Source organism: Dromiciops gliroides, chromosome 1 (genome assembly GCF_019393635.1).
Source record: "Dromiciops gliroides isolate mDroGli1 chromosome 1, mDroGli1.pri, whole genome shotgun sequence".
NCBI lineage: Eukaryota > Metazoa > Chordata > Mammalia > Microbiotheria > Microbiotheriidae > Dromiciops > Dromiciops gliroides.
The window spans coordinates 155021453-155042217 of record NC_057861.1 but is presented as its reverse complement, the minus strand read 5'-3'; the positions used below and the strand labels follow the sequence as shown (position 1 = coordinate 155042217).

At 35.6% G+C, this 20765-nt stretch overlaps 1 protein-coding gene across 1 annotated transcript; it reads right to left on the bottom strand.

Annotated features, from left to right (window-relative positions):
• Nucleotides 1-19965: 19965 nt before the first annotated feature.
• On the bottom strand, nt 19966-20510 carry LOC122736393 (ubiquitin-conjugating enzyme E2 C-like). Its single transcript, XM_043978588.1, has 2 exons — nt 20377-20510; nt 19966-20287 (listed from the first exon to the last, which is right to left on the bottom strand). The coding sequence occupies exons 1-2, from the start codon at nt 20508-20510 to the stop codon at nt 19966-19968; spliced, it is 456 nt and encodes a 151-aa protein (XP_043834523.1).
• Nucleotides 20511-20765: the final 255 nt, after the last annotated feature.

Below are 20765 nucleotides of genomic sequence, written 5' to 3'. Positions count from 1 at the left end.
CCCCAATTGCCTCTCCAAAAAAAAAAAAAAAAGAATGAAAGAAAGAGAAAACTAACTAAATAAAAAATATTTAAAAAAAAAAAGAGAATGTCATCCAATCAGTTACTGGTTCCTCACATCTTTGATTCTGACACACATAACAACCAGAATTAAAACATTAAGCTCGAAAAGATACCTGGGATACTCCACTAGTGATATATCTCCAAATTAGCATCAAACCAATGATGACACTTTGAGTATAGTCATCCATGTAGGGTATTACTATAAAAGTATATTCATGTTCTGATAGGATTGTGTCCATAATATTAACATCCCAACCAAGCTGAGTTTGAGTAGGAATGAAAAAGGCAGCAACACATTAATTGTGGTTGTTGTTTTAAGGTGTGTTGAGAATTATGATGAGGCTCAAAGAAGGAGTCTGTTTAGGTGTCCTCTGACATATAGAAGGACTTTTGAACTGGAAAAGGCAGAACAAACACATCTAATAGGAAGTTGATATCTGACATAAAAGGGAGATAATAAGGTAGCTCTTAGCTATTTATCAATCTTCCAGATCAAAAGGGCCACAAAATCAGCTAGTAAAAGAAGTTGCAGATAAGATTGCTGAACCACTGTCAGTGATTCTTTGAAAGATTGTGAAGCATGGAATAAGTAATATGAGACTGAAGAAAGGCAAATGATGTTGTATTTTTTCTTTCAGAAAAGGGAATAGAGTCTGCAAATTGTAGGAAAGTGAACTTGACTTTGATTCTTTTTGTTTTGTTTTTGTTTTGTTTTTGTTTTTTTTTTTTTTGTTTTTTTAGTGAGGCAATTGGGGTTAAGTGACTTGCCCAGGGTCACACAGCTAGTAAGTGTTAAGTGTCTGAGGCCGGATTTGAACTCAGGTACTCCTGACTCCAAGGCCAGTGCTCTATCCACTGCGCCATCTAGCTGACTTTGATTCTTAAAAAAAATTCTAGAAAGTTTTATTAAGGGTATAGTTAGTTAACATAGTACCAAGAACAGGTCATGCCAAACTAAATTCATTTTTCTTTTTGATAGGATCATTGGACCTTGTATCCAGTGGATATTGTATATAAAATTGACCTTGATGCTAGCAAAGCATTTGAATATTTTGTTATTCTAATGTAAAAGATGGAAAATGTAGTCTAGATATGATGACAGTTAAATAGATTTTGAATTAGTTGAATGGCCAGACAGTTATTAATGGTCCCATAACACCTTAGGAGATAGTCTGCAGTGCCCTGCTCTTGTTCCTATGCTATTTATTATTTTGAAAAAATGACTTAATCTGTGCTTGATCCTATGCCATTTAACAATTTTTTTAAAAAATTACTTAGATGGAATTATAGGTAATATGCCTATGAAATATCCTGTAGAGACTTGGGAATAACAGTTAACATAATCAGTATATATATACATATAAAATCAGGCTAGAATAACAGGTCAAATTGAAAAATATTAATTGTAATGGGATTAAATGTAAAGTATTATACTTGAGATAAAAATCAATTTCACAAGTACAAGATGATCTGTAGTTCCTCTGATAAAAGGATCTGGGTATTTTAATTTGCTGCATATTTAATATAAGTAGCATGTTATGATAGCCTAAAAAGCTAATGGGATCTTCAGCTGCATTAAGAGAGATATATCTTTCAACAATAAGGAGGTGATACTCCTGTTGCATTACACTCATTAGATTGCATTGGGAATATATACATATTTTCCAGTTGTAGGGCCTGCTTCTTATGAAGTACATTAGCACAGTGAAGAGTTTGCAAAGGATGCTATCTGTGATAGTGTATTATCTTGAGTTTATGAGAAATAGGGAATAGTTGAAGAGGTGAATGAGGATTTTTGGTCTTGGAGAGAGATAATTTTTTTTAAAATAATTTTTATTTTATTTTTTTGCAGGGCAATGAGGGTTAAGTGACTTGCCCAGTCACACAACTAGTAAGTGTTAAATGTCTAGAGTTGGATTTGAACTCAGGTCCTCCTGAATCCATGACCGGTGCTTTATCCTCAGTGCCACCTAGGTGCCCCCTGGAACAGAGATAATTTAAGGGGATAAACTAGATGTCTTCAATTATTTCAAGTTCCAGAATATTGAAAGAAGAATAGGCTCATTCTGCTTGACCCTCCCCGTCTACCTAGAAGACAGAACTAGGTGAATATATTCTAAAATAGATATATATTATAAAGAAGCTAATTTAGATATGATAACAACATCCCAAAATGGAATTGGCAGGTCTTTGGCAGTGAATTTTTTTTGCTGAAAACCTTCAAACAAGAGTTAGATGCACACTTTCAGTTACATCACATTGCTGATACTTCACTGAAGGATTGCACTAGATTGTCCCTTTTAAGTATGAGATTCTGTGATCCTGGGTATAGGATTTAATATGGGGTGAGTTAATTGGGTGGCTCACCATAATATTGGGGTTCAGAAAATAATGAGGGACTTCTAGGTCCAAAGTTTCCTCCCTTCCAAACTGCCTTTTTTAGTTATTTCCCCCAGGACAATACGAAAGGAGATTAACAGCTTCTTTTCCACAAAAAAATCAGGTTTTATTAATGGGAATAAAATATACAGCAAAGGTGAAGTTAATTAAGTCAAGGACAAGAGAAATAGGGAAAGAAAAAAATGGATAATCTCGGTGGCTCTAGCAAAGACTGACACAATTCCCAAACTTGCTTCCAGCTGAGCTAATTCAAAGAGCTGGACCCATTTTTATTAACTCACCATGTGAGGTCTGTAGTTTCAATAGGAAACAGCTGTGCAGCTCCTCTGCAGTCTGCTCTCATAATCTCACCAAGAGGAAAGACAAGCTCTCCTCAGCGAGCATTCCCTTTTCTACTTTTAATCTCCCTCTCCCAAAAGGGAGGTCCTTCAAGCTGGATGTTAGAGATTGGTTCCCCTGCTGACATCAGCAGCATACATCACTGAGGGCAGGCCAGGTGTGGCCCATATCCATTTATTCCAAGTAGGCACCTAGCTGGTTTCCCAAACAGTCCTAGATCATTCAGGTGGGACCCCTGGGTGTCTGCCAAATTCCATTATTTTATCACATGGGACTTTGGATTGCTCTTCAGAATACATGGGGTTATGATAATGAATGATGATGAAAAGACTGAGCCATGCAACTCTTTCTACACTTCTGTTTATTCTCCCATGTTCCAAAAGAGAATGTTATTTCTTCTGGGCAGGATAAAAACAAAAATGGGTCATAGAGAATAGATACCCAATTTGAATGAGGCATCATTCAGGCAATATTATAAAGACCTTAATGTATTCAAGTGTCCAGACCTAGAATAATATAGGAACTTGAATGAACTTGCAAATAAAATTGTTGAGGTACTATCAGCGATCCTTGAACATTTTTAGACAACTATAGAAGGTTTCCAGAACTAGAGAAGGGCAAATACTTTAATTTGCCACAACAAAATTATAGGCTAAATTTTCTGATTTGCATGGTGGGAGGAAGATCTCACACAAAGAACTCCATATGTTGGTGAAATCATACAACCAATCAACAAGAAACTCAGGAAAAAAACAACTCTCAGATACTAGGATCAAATGTTCAGTTCCAAACAAATTATATTATATTTTTTTCATTTTTGTGACTATAGAACTCCTTAAATAACTATACTCAAAGAACTTGTTGATCTTGTTAATCTGGAGAAACATCTCTTTTTAAAATTAGTGATTTGTGTGAAGTTTTAGAAATGATTCTGACAAATTCAAATAACACAAAATTGGAAGGCAGAATCACTAGACAGATAGCAGGTAGTACTGTGGATGGAACATTGGGCCTGGAGTCGGGAAGGCCTGAGTTAAAAAAACTGACCTCAGCCAGTTACTAGCTGTGTGAAACAGGGAAAGTCACTTAACCTCTGTTTGCCCATTTCTTTACCTGTGAAATGGGAGATAACAATATTTGCCTTTTTAGGGTTGTTATGAAGATCAAATGAGATGATATTTGTAAAGAGCTTAGCATAGTGTCTGGCCCAGAGTAGGTTGGCACTCTATAAAGGCTTATTCCCTTCCTTTCACTACTGTTTGGAGAATGGAATCAGCATGCCAAAAAACCTTTTCAGGTTAGAACAATGATTGAAACTACTGTAATATGTAATAGTGTAATGTAAATGTAATAATGATAAATGTAAAATCCAGCCATATGTTAAAAGAAAACAGACACAAATATTGAAAGAAGAATGCATGACTTGACAGTTAAATGGAAACAGACATAAGGATTTTAGATGAATCCAAGTTCAATCTAAGGTGCCTGTCAAAAAAAAAGTTAATTCAATCTTGAATTGCCTTAATGGGAATACAATGTGCTTAATAAAGGAGGAAATAGCCTCACCATCCTCTATGCTACTCAGACCATATCTGGGGTACTAGGTTCAGTTCTTAGCATCACAATTTTAAAACGACATTGATAAAACAAAATACAAAAAAGAAAAGGTGGCCTGGATAGTGAGGGAATTTGAAACTCTTATATGAACATGGTTGAAGGAAGTGGAATGTTTATTTTGGCAAAAATAAAACTAGTGGTAGGCATGACATTTGTCTGAAACTATTTGGAGTACTGATATCTGGAAGAAGAATTATATTTACTCTGTGCTACTCTAAAGGACATACTATGACCAATAGGCAGACATCACTGAGAGGCAGTTTTCAATTTGATTAAATAAGAACTTTGTCATGAAAATTGTAGTTGTGAAGCTCAAATAAAATAATACAATGAAGAATGGCAAGGAGGAAAGGTGCTGAATTTGAATTCAGGAAGCAATGAGTGAGAAGTGTGTTTGGCTTGGAGTCAGAAAGAGATGTGTGTTCAAATATCACCTCTAATACTAGCTTTGTTACTTAGTTACTCAAGTGACTATGATCATGATTTCTTCATTGAAAAAGTGGAATAATATTCTGTCAGAGCTTTCATGAAAATCAAATGAGATTATATATACACACATGTGTATGTGTATACATATACATATATACATTGTTTCATCAAGGAAACATTGCATGTTCCTTGAAGAAACAAAGGGAGACCTGGACAATTTGAATCAGGCTTGGTTTCGAACTCAGGCTTTTAGAGGCTGGGTTGTTGCCTCCAGGCATGCAAAATTAGATCAACACTTAGTGTTAGAATTTGGAAAAGCTGCTGGAGTCAGAGGTTTCTCTGAAAAGACATGGTTGGGAGAGGGGGGGATATTTATATTCCCTTCTGTGAGCAGCTTTCTCTCTCTTCTAACAAAAATAAAAAAAGAAAATCCACAAAAACAAAGCACTAACATGATCTTATCCCCCATTTGTCTGCTTAAACAGACTAAAATCAGAAACAGGGTACTTAGGGAGTTGAAAAAACTCATGTGAAAATTTAAATAGAAAACAGTTCGTACTTAGCAGTACTTCAGAGTTTCAAGGAATAGGGTAGGGTAAATTTCTTACCCAACCAGAAGATCTGAAGATGAAGGTTCAGCTTTCCCCTTTGTGGTCAGCCATCTGTAAGGGGCTAAAATTCTAACTAGTCTGTCTAAAATATCTAATGAGTGGTCGCCAATAAATTTTAAGCTTTAGCAAGAGTTTAGACTTTTAAGCATTTATTAAGGAGAATAAGAATTTGGTGAAGAGAGAGAAAGGCCTAGATTCATCTATCAAAGGGAGAGCACATTTAGGCTCCACTCTACACGAGAGTCCTCAGGAAAGAGCGTGAGCCACACCTCATTCATCCCACAAGCCTCCTGTGAAACTGGCAACATCCCATCCATAGGCACACACATGTCAAAGCTAATTGGCTGGTAGCCTTGATTAACAGTACCCACAAGCAAACATCATTTCCTGACACTAAGGAAAGCCACATGGCTTGCCCTCAGATGCCTTCTTCTCATGGAGGAGCTTTCCTACAGTAACTCTCCAGCAGGTGGCATCATTCCAATCATTATAACATACATATACATATATGTACATATATATGTGTGTATGTATGTATCACTTTCCACATCTTGGAGAGACTAAGGACTGAAAAGATCAAGTAGCCCAGATAAGAAAATGTGTCAAAAGTGATTTTGAACTGAAGTGTCCTCCTGACTATAAGTAGAATACACTTTCTACTATATATTATTGCCTCTCTATTATGGCATATAGAGAACATTTTTGACCCATAATGGATTATAAAATTTGAATATTGTTATTATTACACCATTAATTATTAATTGAACACTGAAAATGTTCAAACAAAAGATAAATAATTAACTGCCATGGATATTGGAGAGAGATTTTTTACTTGAGGGATAAAGTAAGACTAAGTAATTTCTATGGTCTCCTTTTTTTTTGCAAGGCAATTGGGGTTAAGTGACTTGCCCAGTGTCACAGCTAGTAATTGTCAAGTCTCTGAGGCTGGATTTGAACTCAGGTCCTCCTGACTCTAGGGCTGGTGCTCTATCCACTGTGCCACCTAGCTGCCCCTATGGTCTCCTTTAAGGATTAGATGTTATGATTCAAAAAAAGTGAACCAAGCAGTTATATTAAATAGTAAGAGGCTAATTCATATTTTGTATAGCAATATGTGTATGTATAGCAATATATATATGTGCTTATGATGATGGATGTCTTTTTTGAAGTTAATGGGGATGGTGTCTTTGTTATATTATTTGAATTAAGATAGTATTGCTTCCTTCAACAATCCATTTTCTAATGGCAGCATAGAATGCATTTCACTAAGTAAAAGAACACTGCCATCAATGTAGCCCCTGTTGGTGTCTTTAGTCCCAGCAGCCTGCTGTTATATTTATACAGGAGTGTTTTCCTCCAAAACACCAAATGCCATGCTACAGAAAGCCAGTGGGATACTGCTCTTATTCCAGCAAAACCATATCCCTCTGGTCTCACAGTCTTCATATGATAAACACAACAACACTAAACAAAGCCCAAGACCATTGCCATTCCTTTTCAAGAATTTCTTCATCTTGTTTCACTGTTTAAAGACTCTTTCTAGCATTTAATGAAGATAAAATTAAGAGCAAAAGAGAGAATTCTGGGGACAGATACTTCTGGATAAGTTTTCATGAGCCAGAAAACAAACAAAAAGATGAACATCCCAAAGTAACTATTGACTTAAAATCATTAGTGACAATTCTGCTTAGTATTGAGAAGAGTCAGGAACAGTTCTATATACCTTGTAACTAAAAGATCTGTAGGATTCTAAAAATAGTTATGATGAGAACTATCCATAGATATTCACATGTACAATACATATATGTGTGCACACATAGGCACACATATATCTATAAATATATGTATATATATATATATATAAATATATGTGTATATATATATATATATATATATATATATATATATAGCATTTATATGGGGAGGAGATACTAAGTGATCATTAGAATTCAGCATGATTTCACTACTAAAATTATTTTTATATATGTATATATGTCTATACATATGCATATATAAATGTATATGTAAATAAATACATCGCATGGTAATTTAATGGATATTAGTTTTAAAAGCCTTGGAAAGCAAGGATTAAGTATAAGTAATTATATTCCTCCAGTACCTAGTATAGCACCATGCCCAATAACATGCTCAATAAATGTTTTGTGAAGATGATATCTAAAGCCAGGCAGATCCCAAAGGAGTTCTGTAAATTTGTGATATGACTATTCTATTGTATTGAATAATTTCAAAAAGCACATATGTGTTATTTTACCATGCATTTGACAATACCCCTAAAGTGATATGTTTGAACCAACACTGAAATAGAAAAATTATTGCATCCTACCTGCCTTTTTCTTTCAAACATAAGACATTTTAGAAGCTATAGAACTGTATAGATGCTATACTTTTGAGGTCACAATAAATTTTATTTACATTAATGAAACATCAGTGTCATCAATAAGTATTTATTGGACCCATCCAATGTCCAAAGTACCATGGAAGATACAAAGAAGAGTTGTAAGAGGGCTGAGTCAAAAAGACCAAATTAAATAGGACAAATAAAAGTCAGACACAAATTCAAACTTTCTGTGAAAACATTTTGGGGATCTTAGTGAATTACAAGTACAAAATGAGTCAAAGGTATGGATTTCCAAGGGAAAAATGCTAATGCTACCTAAATTTCATTGGGAGAGTCATGATATCAATATTGAAGGAGCTTATAGTTCTGAAATACTCTATGTCAAACCACAACTGAGACAATTGTATTCACTTCTGGGCACCATATTTTAGATGGAATATGGTGAGGGGACAATGATTGGGATAGTGTAGGACAATTGAATACTGATGAGCTGAAGAAGGTATAAAGAAGGGCAATGCTTAGATCCTTAGATTCATGCGGTATCAATTACAAGAATTGGAAATGTTTATTTTGTGTTCAAGAACTGTTACATCTTTCATATGGCAGAGGTTTTGGTTTCATTCTGCTTTGCTATAGAGGGAAGAATTAAGAGTTACACAGAATCAAATTTATACTTGATGGTCATCTTCTTTGTTTAGTTTTTAGCTTCCATTAAACATTGGGCTAGTACGTTAATTTGCTCTGGGTCTTCCCTACCTAATCTGTTTTACTAATATTCTTTTCTATTTTTTTTTTCTCCAGGACTAAATAGTTTCAGATGATCACTTCATTGCAATATAGTTTAAGATCTAAGGTCCCTGTCTTCCTACTTTCCCCCCATTATTTCCCTTGAGATTCTAGACATTTTCTTTCTCCAAATGAATTTTGTTATTGCTTTGTCCAGTTCTAAAAAGTAACCCCTTAGCTGTTTGATTAGTATAGCAGTAACTCTGTAAATAATTTAGGTAGCAGCATGATTTTTATTAGATTGACTTCAACTCTGAGCAATGCATGTCTCTCTAATTATTTAAGACATTTTTTATTTCTGTAGTGTTAGATATTTGCATTATATAAGCTCTATTTTCTTGGTAGGTTAACATCCTGCTATTTTATGCATTTTTACAGATGTGTTAAGCATGTATGTAGATTTTGTCTTTTTATCTCTTCCTTCTGGGTTTTGTTAGAATATTAAAAAAAAAAACTGGACAGTCTGAGAACTTATTTTGTAAGCTATTACTCAAGCTATCCTTTTTTCATCTCTTCTTCACACTGCCCCCATCAGAGAAGTCAAAAACAAAAACAAAACAAAAAACAAAACCAAAAAAACCCCACTCAAAATAAATATGCTTAGCACAAACAAATGATTCTCACAGAAGCCATTCAATAATATGCATGCCTCATTATGGATTTTAAGACCATCACCTACCTCTCTGTCAGGAGGTGATGACATGATTCATCTTCAGTAATCTGAATCAGTGGTTAATCATTGAACAAATCAGAGTCTGAAAATCTTTCAAAGGTATTTTTCTCCATAATGGTGCTATTAAACAAATTGCTCTCCTACTTTTACTCATTTTGCTCTGTCATTTAATAGAGGTCTTATTTTCCTTTGAAATTGTCATTTCATTATTTTTATGGAAAAATAACATTCTATTACATACATGTGATGTAATTTATTTAGCCTTTTACCAATAAGAGAAGACCCCCTTAGTTTTCAGTTTGGGGCTACTATAGTTTCTTTATGTGTGTGTCAAGTTATTGCTTCATTTTTTTTCCATAAAATTTTTCAACCAGTTGTCTCTGTATGCAAAGAAGATGAGCTGATCCAACCATAAGAGAAAGAGATCACAGATAGCCTGCTGGTGTCTACCAGATGAAAATGGAAAGTGAGGAAGACCTATAACTTAAGTAAAGCTCCTGTGCCAACTTTGCAGACATGGCTTTAAACATAGATAAAATTTGACAAAGGAGGTTCAGCCATGGATAGGCCCTTCTCTGAATCATTGGAGAGAACCTCAAAATCAGTGAGATCATATTCACATTTGAGTAATATTGGTTTGTGTTTGTTTTTTTTTTTTTCTAATTTTTTTTTGAGGCAATTGGGGTTAAGTGACTTGCCTAGGGTCACACAGCTAGTAAGTGTTAAGCGTCTGAGGCCAGATTTGAACTCAGGAACTCCTGACTCCAGGACCGGTGCTCTATCCACTGTGCCATCTAGCTGCCCCCTGTGTTCGTTTTTTATTGGTGTTTCTTATCTTATTGCTATGCCTAGCATATGTGAGGAAGTGACAGAAGAAAAGGATAAAATTAAACCGATGTCTTCCTGACTTAAAATTGAAAACTTTTTTTTATTAGGCAACCCATGAGTATTGCATTAGGATTTCCAACTGATTTCTCTTATTACCCATATTCTGTGTTTTGTTTAAAAACATCTAACATCATGGGTTTCAATGTTAATGTCTTCATTGTATCATTTCTCTAAATGTATTGCTGTCTCTATTGCTTTTCTTCCTGCCTTTTTTTGTTTTTTTTGTAATCTAGCTAGGTAGAACTGTAGTCAACTTTTTCTTAGGAAACCCTTTCTTTTCAAAGGAAAGTTCTTCTGGTTAAAGTATATGTTATCTTTAGCACTAGCTCATTATCCTGTTTTAAGCAGTTGTACATAAGTCTAGTTTCCATTCTGAGCTATCATTTTCTTAACCAAAGTTCAATTCCTCAATTTATCTCTCTCTTCTTAAAATTTGGTATTTATTCAGAAGCAGCAAGGAAATTACTCTGTTAAGGCCAACCCATAATTAGGATTTTTTTGCACCTGTAAGACAAGAAACATAAAAGGCACCCCAGCCAGGTAGAGGGTGATGAGAAAGACATGTTTCCATGCTGAGTCCTAAAGAAACCCTAAAATATAGATCACTGAGGGCATAAACTCCTTATTAATATCAAGTCACTGGAGAAGCTTGCCCTAGGGAGTGCAAACACAACCAACTTGATCACTTTCTATTTTAAGTATTTAAAAACATTTTGATTAATATCTTTGATTTTATATTATCTTTATAGACTTTCTACCCCACACCCACCAGTAAATTATGCCCTGTACCAAAAAAAATCCAACAACCACCATATAAAATAATTATAATAGTAGAGAAATTATTCCACAACAGTAGTCCCCTATCTCTGCAAAGGAGAAAGGGAATGCCATTTTTTGTCTTCTATATATGGATAAGTTTGCTAATTATACCATCACAGAGTCCAATTCTGTTTTGTTGGTGTTTTTTCTTATTATTCTTATTGTTTATATTGCTGTAGTCATTGTATATATTATTTTCCAGGTTCTGTTTACTTTACTCTACCTTAGTTTACATAATTCTTCCCAATCTTCTCTGAATTTCTCACATTCTTTATTTCCTACAGTATAGTAAATCCATTTTAAGTCATTATTTTTGACAACCAGGCACTAGGGATGACTCTCTCCCTCTGCCTACCCTTGGCATTGAAAAACATTGATTCCTGAAATAGAAACCACCTAAAACCAATAAATGCAAAAGGCACTGAATGAAAGCCAGATGACAACTTCATCCCTCCTCTGTTACAACTTTTTAAAATCCCTCAAAGTATCATGATAAAATGCTAGAACTAAAATGCAACTTGATGAAAACTACTTCAACTCCTTCACTTTAAAGAAGAACAAAAGGAGGACCCAGAGATGTGAAGTGATCTGCAAAGGGAAGGAAGGAAGACTCATTAACCTCTTACTGAAAATCAGGCTGAAATGAGGTCTAGTCACTGGAGCCCAAGTTTCAAAGCCCCACAGATTGTTAAAGCTAGAGGAAGAATTTAAAACAAGGGTTTTCCGGAGCCAACTCAAAGGGAGAACAGAGTGATAAATTTTCAGCATAAGTATTTATACTTTGGGAATTGTCAAACTTAAAAAGCAGGGTTTAATTTATTTTCTTGATTTTTCAAACAGTTCTGTCAAATTTAAATAGAAACAGGGATCATGAAATTGTACATCAGGTTCATTGCAGCCTACATACTGTCTTAGAAAATCATACATGTTTACACATGTACTTATTAATATATAAACACATTAAAATAAGATAGGAACTTTGTTTTAATCTAGTTTTGGTTGAGTGTTTAACACTTCTTCCCTAGATTTTTTAAATGAAGTAAAATTATAATAATGTAGATTAATCTTTAAAGTGTATCTTGAATACATTATAGAATCAGTTTTTAAATATTAACCAGCATACATCTGCTTAAAAACCATCTTTTCCCCTCCTATCATCACTACTATAGCTACCTTATTTTAGAGAAAACAAAGCCTAGAGTTATTGTCAGAGCAAGGATTTTAAATCAGATCTCAATTCCCAATCCAGCGTTCTTTCTGACAGGTTGTTGAAATATGGTCAAGGACGATTCTGTTTTGATCCAATAAATGGCCAAGGTTTGTTCAGATGCAGCAGCCCTTCTTGAAGACCACCTCCTTTTCCTTATTACTCAGGAGAACCATCTGTACAGGTAAGGCAATCCCTTGAACTAATTCTTCTAGAAATTCTAGGCATAAGGCTATTTACCCTAGGGAAAATAGAATCTCTTCCAGGGCCAGCAAACACCTATGGGGGAGAGGGAGATGACTCACACATCCACTGTGTCCCTTTCCTCAATTTGTTATCTTTATACTGTCCTTTAGGAATGTAGATCACTGTATTTACCACTAAGGAGACTGGTTTACTCAAATTTAAGCTGATAGGATCTCCCTCCCAACTAGTAGGTTTGGCCAGAGGTCAGCTACAACCACCATCCTTTATGGGATTCTATAGGAGAGAGTCTCAACAGAGCCAAACCCCTGTCAGATCTTTTCCAGAAAGCTGTTTCCACAGTCCTGACACCGAACTGTAGAGCAAAAAGACATGTTTCAGCTTTCTTCCTTAGAGGACTGTAAATATTGTCTCTTCCCTCTAAATTTCCTACACTTTGAAAATTTTTCTTTCCTGGTACAAAGCTCTGGCTCTTCCCCTCCTGTTCCTTCTAGGTCAAGTTCTATTTTAGGGTTTTCATTTCCTCCCCAAGACTTCATAATTGTTAGCAATGGTTGCTAGATTCCTTTTGGCATTATAATATGGGCCCACATTTTCCTCTAGAAACAAGTAGTGTTATCAGCTTCCTATTCAACCCAGGTGTTTATGTAATCGGAGTCAATAAGAATGACAATGCTCAACCAAATGCTACAAAAACACTTCATAAATTTGAGTAGGAGAGAATGCTATTTCCTGTTTCTTAGTCATTTGGGCCTCTGAGATGCCTTATTGAGGCCATAACTCTGGCATTGATTTTCACCTGGTCTGCAACTAGCCTAATTCCATACAGCCTACAGAGAAGGAAATAGACAGCTTCCAGAGTGCTTGCAAGCTTAAAAATATAATGTTATAAGAAATTACCACCACATTAGTAATTATCACACTACCTGGTGTATTATGGTATCAAATTTATATGTACTGGCTGACTCTGTACTATCTGATTCCCAGAAAATTACAGGAATATCTAATGAGGTCTAATTCTGTGACATTTTATTTCCAACAAGGAAAAAAAATATCAATTTCTAGATGATAGATATGAAGAAGTCAATCTTAACAAATAAAAAACATCAAGATAGAAGAAAAAAATAATGCATGTCATCTAATTCAGTATGTTGCAAGCTACCTCTGCTATATGTCAAAAATGAAGAAGAATTAAATGTTCACAATATGGGGGAGGCAGCATCTTGAGCAGTGTCTAGAGAACTGGTCTTGGAAAAAGGAAATCAAGGATTGAGATTTTCCTTTGACTCACTGGGGTTATTTGATCCTAGGCATGTCACTTAACCTATCCATGCCCATTGGAAACACTCAGAGACAATAATTGCAGAGAAGGCCCATTGTTATATTTGTAAAGGAAGTATCCTCATCAAAAGTTTCCTGCCATAAATGAAACCAAAGGCCTCATTTTTCAAAAGAGGGTGGGCTTGGGGGGTTAATTCAACTGATATTAGTGAAGCAAATTCATATTTAAAAAAAAAAAAAAGGATTGTCCAGGAAATGCTAGGGGTCAGAAGTAGCACTGAGATTGAAGAGTAGGAAAAATGAAAGGATAATGATGTTGTTCTTGTATAAATAAATTACAGGTAGGGACAGCTAGGTGGTGCAGTGGACAAAGCACCACCCCTATACTCAAGAGGACCTGAGTTCAAATCCAGCCTCAGACACAGGATACCTACTAACTGTGTGATCCTGGGCAAGTCACTTAACCCTCATTGCCCCGCAAAAACAAAAACAAATTGTGGTAAAAATTATTTGTGGTAAAGATTAATATTCCCGTTTTTAGCTAACTCATTTGGGAGGGGCCACTCCTGGCCCACCCCGAGGTTACATATGTTACTGAACTGAGAAGGAGAACTCTCCATTGGCATTTTTTGAAGGACCTCCCTTTTTGGGGAAGGAAAGATTGAGTGCTACCTGAAGGGAGGCAGAGGGCTGCTTCTGGAATGCTAGGCTTCTTCTAGAACACCAGGCTCCTTCTGAAATGAGAGCTTGCTTTCGGGTCTCTCTGTCCGGTGACTCCCCTTGCGGTGGCACATGTTTGTTTTGTCTCGGCATGCTGTTAGCAACTGCAGAGTGACTGGGTTTGGTGAGCTGATTACAGAAAACCCTAAATTCCTTTGAACTAGCTTAATTGGAAATGGTCTAGGTTAAGTTTAGAGTTAAGAGTATTTATCTGTATTTCTATTTTCCTGTTTCCTTATCTTTGATTTTTATTAGTTTCACTTTTGTTGTTTAATTAATTCTCAAGTAATAAAATCTGATCCTTTTGTGAACTAAATCTTCAAGGCTCCTTTCTTATTGGCCTGGGAGAAATATGTAAAAAGGGCAGTTTGAGAGGAGGGAGAACCTAAAAGGTCCCTCATATTCCTGAGACCCCAATATTAAGGTGAGTCACCCAAATAATGCTCCATATATCAAATTTTGGCCCTCACAAAATAAATAAATTACAAGTATTGGTAAAAATTAAGACCTTCTGCAATGAAGATGCCTAGTAGGCACAGTGACTCCTACATGTGTGGGGGTAGTCCTTAACCTTTTGGACCATTCATCCACAACCTCCAGAAAATTGTTCTTGTTACCTATCCTACATATTTGAAGAGAACCAATGACATCACATGGTAATGTCTTGAACTGAACATAAATTAGATTTAAGTGAGCCAGAGTTCTTTAAATAATCAGCCTCATTCTCTGTTTCAGAGTCATCAAAGTCTAGTGGCAAGACAAAATTCAAGACAACTGGTAATGGCCTGGGATGCAGTGGATAGCCTTGGTATCTTTGATGTCTGACCAAGCTACAAGTGCTCCATAGGACCTACCTTCATGCATTAATGGACATTGGAACAAATTGTTCTCATCTGTCCATTCCACTAAGGGAACTCTCCAAATTCTTAGGGTAGACATCCCCTAAGTCACTAACGAGTTTGAGGTCTGTTGGTTGCCCTCAACCTCGTTTAGCCCTTCTTTCAAGATAGTTTTACCAGGGTGTGCACTGAACATGCCACAGCTTCTTGGAGACACAGGTGAGAGTTGAGTAGCAGATAGACATTGAAGGTTGATAAGCAGCCCTGAAAAAGGCTCAGCAAAGCCTTCACACTAGAGCTGCTAGTCCTTCTTGAACACCCCATAAATCCCCAGAGGATAGGTTTCTCAATAATCCAGGCTATTCACTGTAAGGCTTGGATTTTGAGACTGTCAGAGGACATTTCAAATAATACAGAGCAGAAAGATGATGGACACACTTTACAGAGGCATTTCCTTTTATTAATTAAGGGTGGGCAAGGGAACTTTCAAATTGGAATTGTGATCATATGAGATTTAAAGTTTCTAGAACATTTCCATTGAGAAGTTTATTCTTATATATATATCATTACAGCAAATTTATTTTATGTTAATGTTTTATCATTGTTTCAGCTAATTGGTCCTTCAGTACTCTAATAGTAGGTTCATAAATGATAATAAACCTTAAATTCAAATAATAACCACAGCATTCATAGTGATAATTAATCAACAAACAACCATCTCTTAAATGCTTACTACATTCCAGCTACTGTGCAAGTTTCTAGGGATACTACTCATACAAAAAATGACAACTCCACTATATAAGGAACATGCATTCAGATGGGAATATAAAAGGTACATGAAGAATAGATATAAAAAAGAATAAATACAAAATAAATACAAGGTAATTAGTGAGGGGGTCCAATAATTCTTGGTAGGAGTAAGAAAGGCCCCATATAGAAGATATTACTTAAGCTACATCTTGAAAAAACAGAAGGATTTTATGAAACAGAGGTTCAGAGGAAGTACATTACAGGCAATGGTGTTGAGATGGACAGTGGAGAGGCCCAATGATGAGAGATAGGGTACATTATTTGAGAAAGAGAAAGGGGCAATTTTGGCTGTATTGTAGAGTAGAGGGTGGGGGGTAGAAAGCTGACAATTATACTAAGGGATCATAAAATATTTACTGAATCCTGAAAAAAAGAATAACTAATCTTTATTAAGATTTGTTATAAGGATATTTTATTCTTCTCTAAGTCTTTTTATTGGTGGTCCATATATGATCAAGTGATATAATGGTTCTATCAATCTAAACTTTAATATTCCTTTGATTCCTTGATATATCTGTCCTGTTATCTGGTCATCTTTAGTTTTTCTTATTATCCCTTGCAAAAAAAAAAAAAAAAGAAATCAGAACTGAGCACCTGTAACTTCTCTCTGTTGGAAGTTATCATCAACACTGCAAGCAAAGGTCCAATTCCTTCTTTAATCCTTTTCTCCTCAATGCAGTAAATTTAATACAATCTCCTCATTTTATATATAGGGAAACTGAGGCCTATATATGGAGTGATAACTCTCCCTCTCTTAGCTGGCAAGATAGCAATTTGAAGACCACAAAGGCATCTTTTAACCAGTTATTGTTACTGGTTCTATAGTTACATCAAGTGTGAGAAACAAGTCTTCACACCTAAAAGAATAAATAAGTATAAACACTTCTTTATACTTCCTTTACAAACTGTGAATGAGCCATTCTAACTTTTGTTCCTGTATAATCTAGAAACAGATTCCTTAGTAAGTAAGGTGCTCAAGATTTCACAACCTTTAAAAACTTTGAATACAACCACTCACAGTCAGAAGTAAGCAAAATATTGTTTTTGTTACCTGAGAGACCTCATCTGGTCAAGGATTCCCTGATCAACTCTGGCTCACACATAAAATTATAAATACACATTATATATGACCTATAATGACATATATGGCATATTTATTATTATATTTATGTATTTAAACTATATGTTATGTAGTTTACAATATAATTATATATACATATACATACATGTGTATATAAACAACATATATGTGCATAGGTATATGCAAATATACATTTAAAGATATATGTATACATACATGTATGTATTATACACATGCACACATATACATATGCACACATACACATTTTTGTATATAATGCTAGCCATCTCAAGTGGGGAGAAAAAAAGGGGAAAAAATAAATTTATATGATAACTATATATTTAAACAAAATACAAAGTTGTACATAATAGATTTGTAATTCCATGTGAAACCTTTTTTAAGTATACTATTTATGTAAATGCTTGTTTTATCCCATAAAACAAAAAATTAAATATATAAAAATTAAAAAAAAAGTAGCAGAAGCAAAACCTCAACCTGGGTTCTCTGAATCCAGATCTAGTACTCTTTCTACTAGTTCCATTGAATAGAGAATAGACAGAATTCTAACACCTTGAGGAATCTAGAAATGATTTATTTACTTAAGATGAAGTGTCTTCATTGAGGACTTTGAAGAAAGCTAATTTCTAAGAGTAGTATTGCATAGGAGTGTAGCAAGGCATGTGGGAGTCAGGCTGAAGAAGGCTTTCAGCCTTCTCTCAACTTAATAATGAGTTGAGTTTTACCTTACAGGCAATGAGAAGCAACTGTAGACTTTGGAGCTTCAGAAAGACATGGGCAGATCTGAGCTTTAGGAATATTAGTGTAACAACTGTGCAGAAACTGTATTGAAGATATGAGAAAATGGAAGCATGAAAACCAATTAGGAAACTATGGCAAAAGTCCAAGTGAGAGATAATGAAAATCATAAATGGAAGTGGGGACTCTTATGAGAACAAAGTAAGTTGTCTAACTGCAGTTAGAGCTCTCTGTGGCAAAGACTAGCCTTATGCTTCTCATAATATGTGGCACAGAGATAGTACTATTTCTCCATAAAGGCACATTGATTCTTTCCACAATTTTTTTTTTCAGTTTCCAAGAATAAGAACTATTTAAATGCCTAGTAACTGGCAAAAGCTTGAATAAATTTTGGTATATCAAAATATGAAATCTGATTAAATTCAATTAAAATAATAAATAAAAGAAATAGACATTTTTGAAAGACATATAAAGTAATGCTTAATGAAGAAAATATAACCTGAAGAACAGTATACTCAGTGAGAAAATATTTATCAAGTGACTATTATGCAGGGGCAGCTAGGCGGCCCTGGAGTCTGGAGGACCTGAGTTCAAATCTGGTCTCAGACACTTGACACTAGCTGTGTGACCCTGAGCAAGTCACTTAATCCCAATTGCCTCACACAAAAACAACAAAAGTGACTATTATGCATCAAGCACTGTGTTTAAGTGCTAGAGATACAAGGAAAGAAAAAAGACAATCCCTGCCTTCAAGGAGATCACAATTTAATGGAGAAGACAGCATATGTAAACAAATTATACACTGGGTAAATGATTATAAGAAATGTATACAGAAATATAGTGCACAGAGAATAGAGGGGAATATAACTAATGAGCTTCAGTTATAATATAGACATATAATATCTAAAAATCATTTCAGTGAACATATTTACTCAGTATATTTATCCAGTTCCATAAACATTTTAGGTTAAGTGTGTGATAATTTTTAAACAAAAATTGTTAATTGAAGTGTAACAAAATACCTTTTTCTTCCCATTTCTGATATAAAAAAAATTACTTAGTCCTTAAGATTTAAGCATTGTATTGAAATATTTAAGTAATAAGAGAGTCAGGTTTAGTAGTAAAAATAAGGTCATGTTTACTTAATACTTCACAGTTTACACTTTCTTTTCAACACCCATGAGGTGAGCAGAACATATAGTATTATCTCCACTTTGTAAATTAAGAAAACAAGACTCAGAGAGGTTCCCAGGCTTTTACAAAGTGGCAGAGACTGGACTAGAACCCAGGTCTCTTGAGTATACCACCAATACTCTTTCCACTGCAGTAAACTGCCTCTAAAGCAATTACATAAAAAAGGTGCAATTCCTATATTGCTTGGAAATCCTTCACATATCCACAGTTTCAGAGAGGAGACCTGAAACTTAGGAAAACTGAACACAGGATTGTTATTTAGTCATTTTTCAGTCATGTCTGACTCTCCATGCCCTGATTTAGGATTTCCTTGGCAATGATACTGGAGAGGTTTGTCTTTTCCATCTCCAGCTGATTTTACAGAAGAGGAAACTAAAGCAAACAGGGTTAAACAACTTGCCCAGGGTCACACAGCTAGTAAATGCATAAAGCCAGATTGAAATTCAAAAAGAGCCTTCCTGATTCAAATTCCAGTGCTCTATTTATTATTCCACCTTGATGCCCCTGAACACAAGATTAAAGGGAGGTAAAGAGTTAAAAATTTATCTGGGCATTCAGAACATTATAATGTGGCAAACTGGATGTTACAATATCCCCAGTTTTCTTACTTTATAGTGCAAAGCTGCCATCTCCTTATTGTTCCTTGCCCAGGACACCCCATTTCCCAACTCTGTGCATTTTCTTTTTTTTTCCTTTTTTTTTTAAAAAACAAAAACAAATTTATTTATACATTAATGTTGAGGGCTGGACTAGAGTTTAAGAAAAAAGGAAAACAGTATGATACAGTCCTGTACAGAAGAGAAAAGACGGGTTATGAGGAAGGGAAAAGATGCACACACACACATACACATAAGAACAAGATGAAGGGAAGATAGGCTGGGCAGCTGGGGTCAGGGCTCCTGTCTAGTCACCTGCTTCATGTAGGTTTCCAGCAGGTACTTTTTAAAGGCTGTGGGATTTGTCCAAAGTTCAGCAGCATGTATGTTCAATGGGCTGTCAATGTTGGGTTCTCCCAACAGACTCTGGATAGATAGTAGAATGGTCCTGACATCACACAGAGCTGACCACTTGTCCTTGAGGATGTCCAAGCAGATATTGCCTTGGGTATCCACATTAGGATGGTAACGAGGTGTGACAAATTTCACAGTGGAAGCATTATATGGGTAGCCGCTGGGGAACTCCAGGGAGAGCTTGTACCTCAGTTCTTCTTCATATATATTCCCAGCAGCCCCATGGATGGTCCCAACCATTTGAAGAGATTGTCAGACTCTTGGAAGGCAGAAATTCCTTAGTCTCCAGACATCATTAGGGTCATCAATTCCTGCTGTAACCTCTTGCCCACGGATCTGCAGGCCTCGCCAACCCCAGGCTCGGCCCCCTTACAGGAGGCTGCGGCGGCACTGACAGCAGCCAGGTCACGGTTCTGTGAGGCCATGGGTGACCAGAGATAAAGCAAGAGAAACTCCCAGGTGGCAACTGTATCTGTGCATTTTCTGTACCCAGGTTTCTCTTGTTTCAAGTCCCACATAAAATCCCACCTTCCACAAGAGGCCTTTCCAGGTACCATTTCATGCTATTGCCTTCTCTCTGTGATTATGTCTAATTTAAACTGTATGTATCTTGTTTTTACACAGTTGTCTCTACAACAGATTGTGAGATACTTGGGGCCTGGGATTATTTTTGTTTGTCT

Excerpts from the sequence above, each read along its gene's own strand:
- LOC122736393 (XM_043978588.1), bottom strand. The coding sequence starts at position 20,510 with ATGGCCTCACAGAACCGTGACCTGGCTGCTGTCAGTGCCGCCGCAGCC. Across the intron at positions 20,288-20,376 it reads GAATTGATGACCCTAATGAT|TGAAGAAGAACTGAGGTACA; the intron begins GTCTGGAGACTA and ends TGGGAATATATA.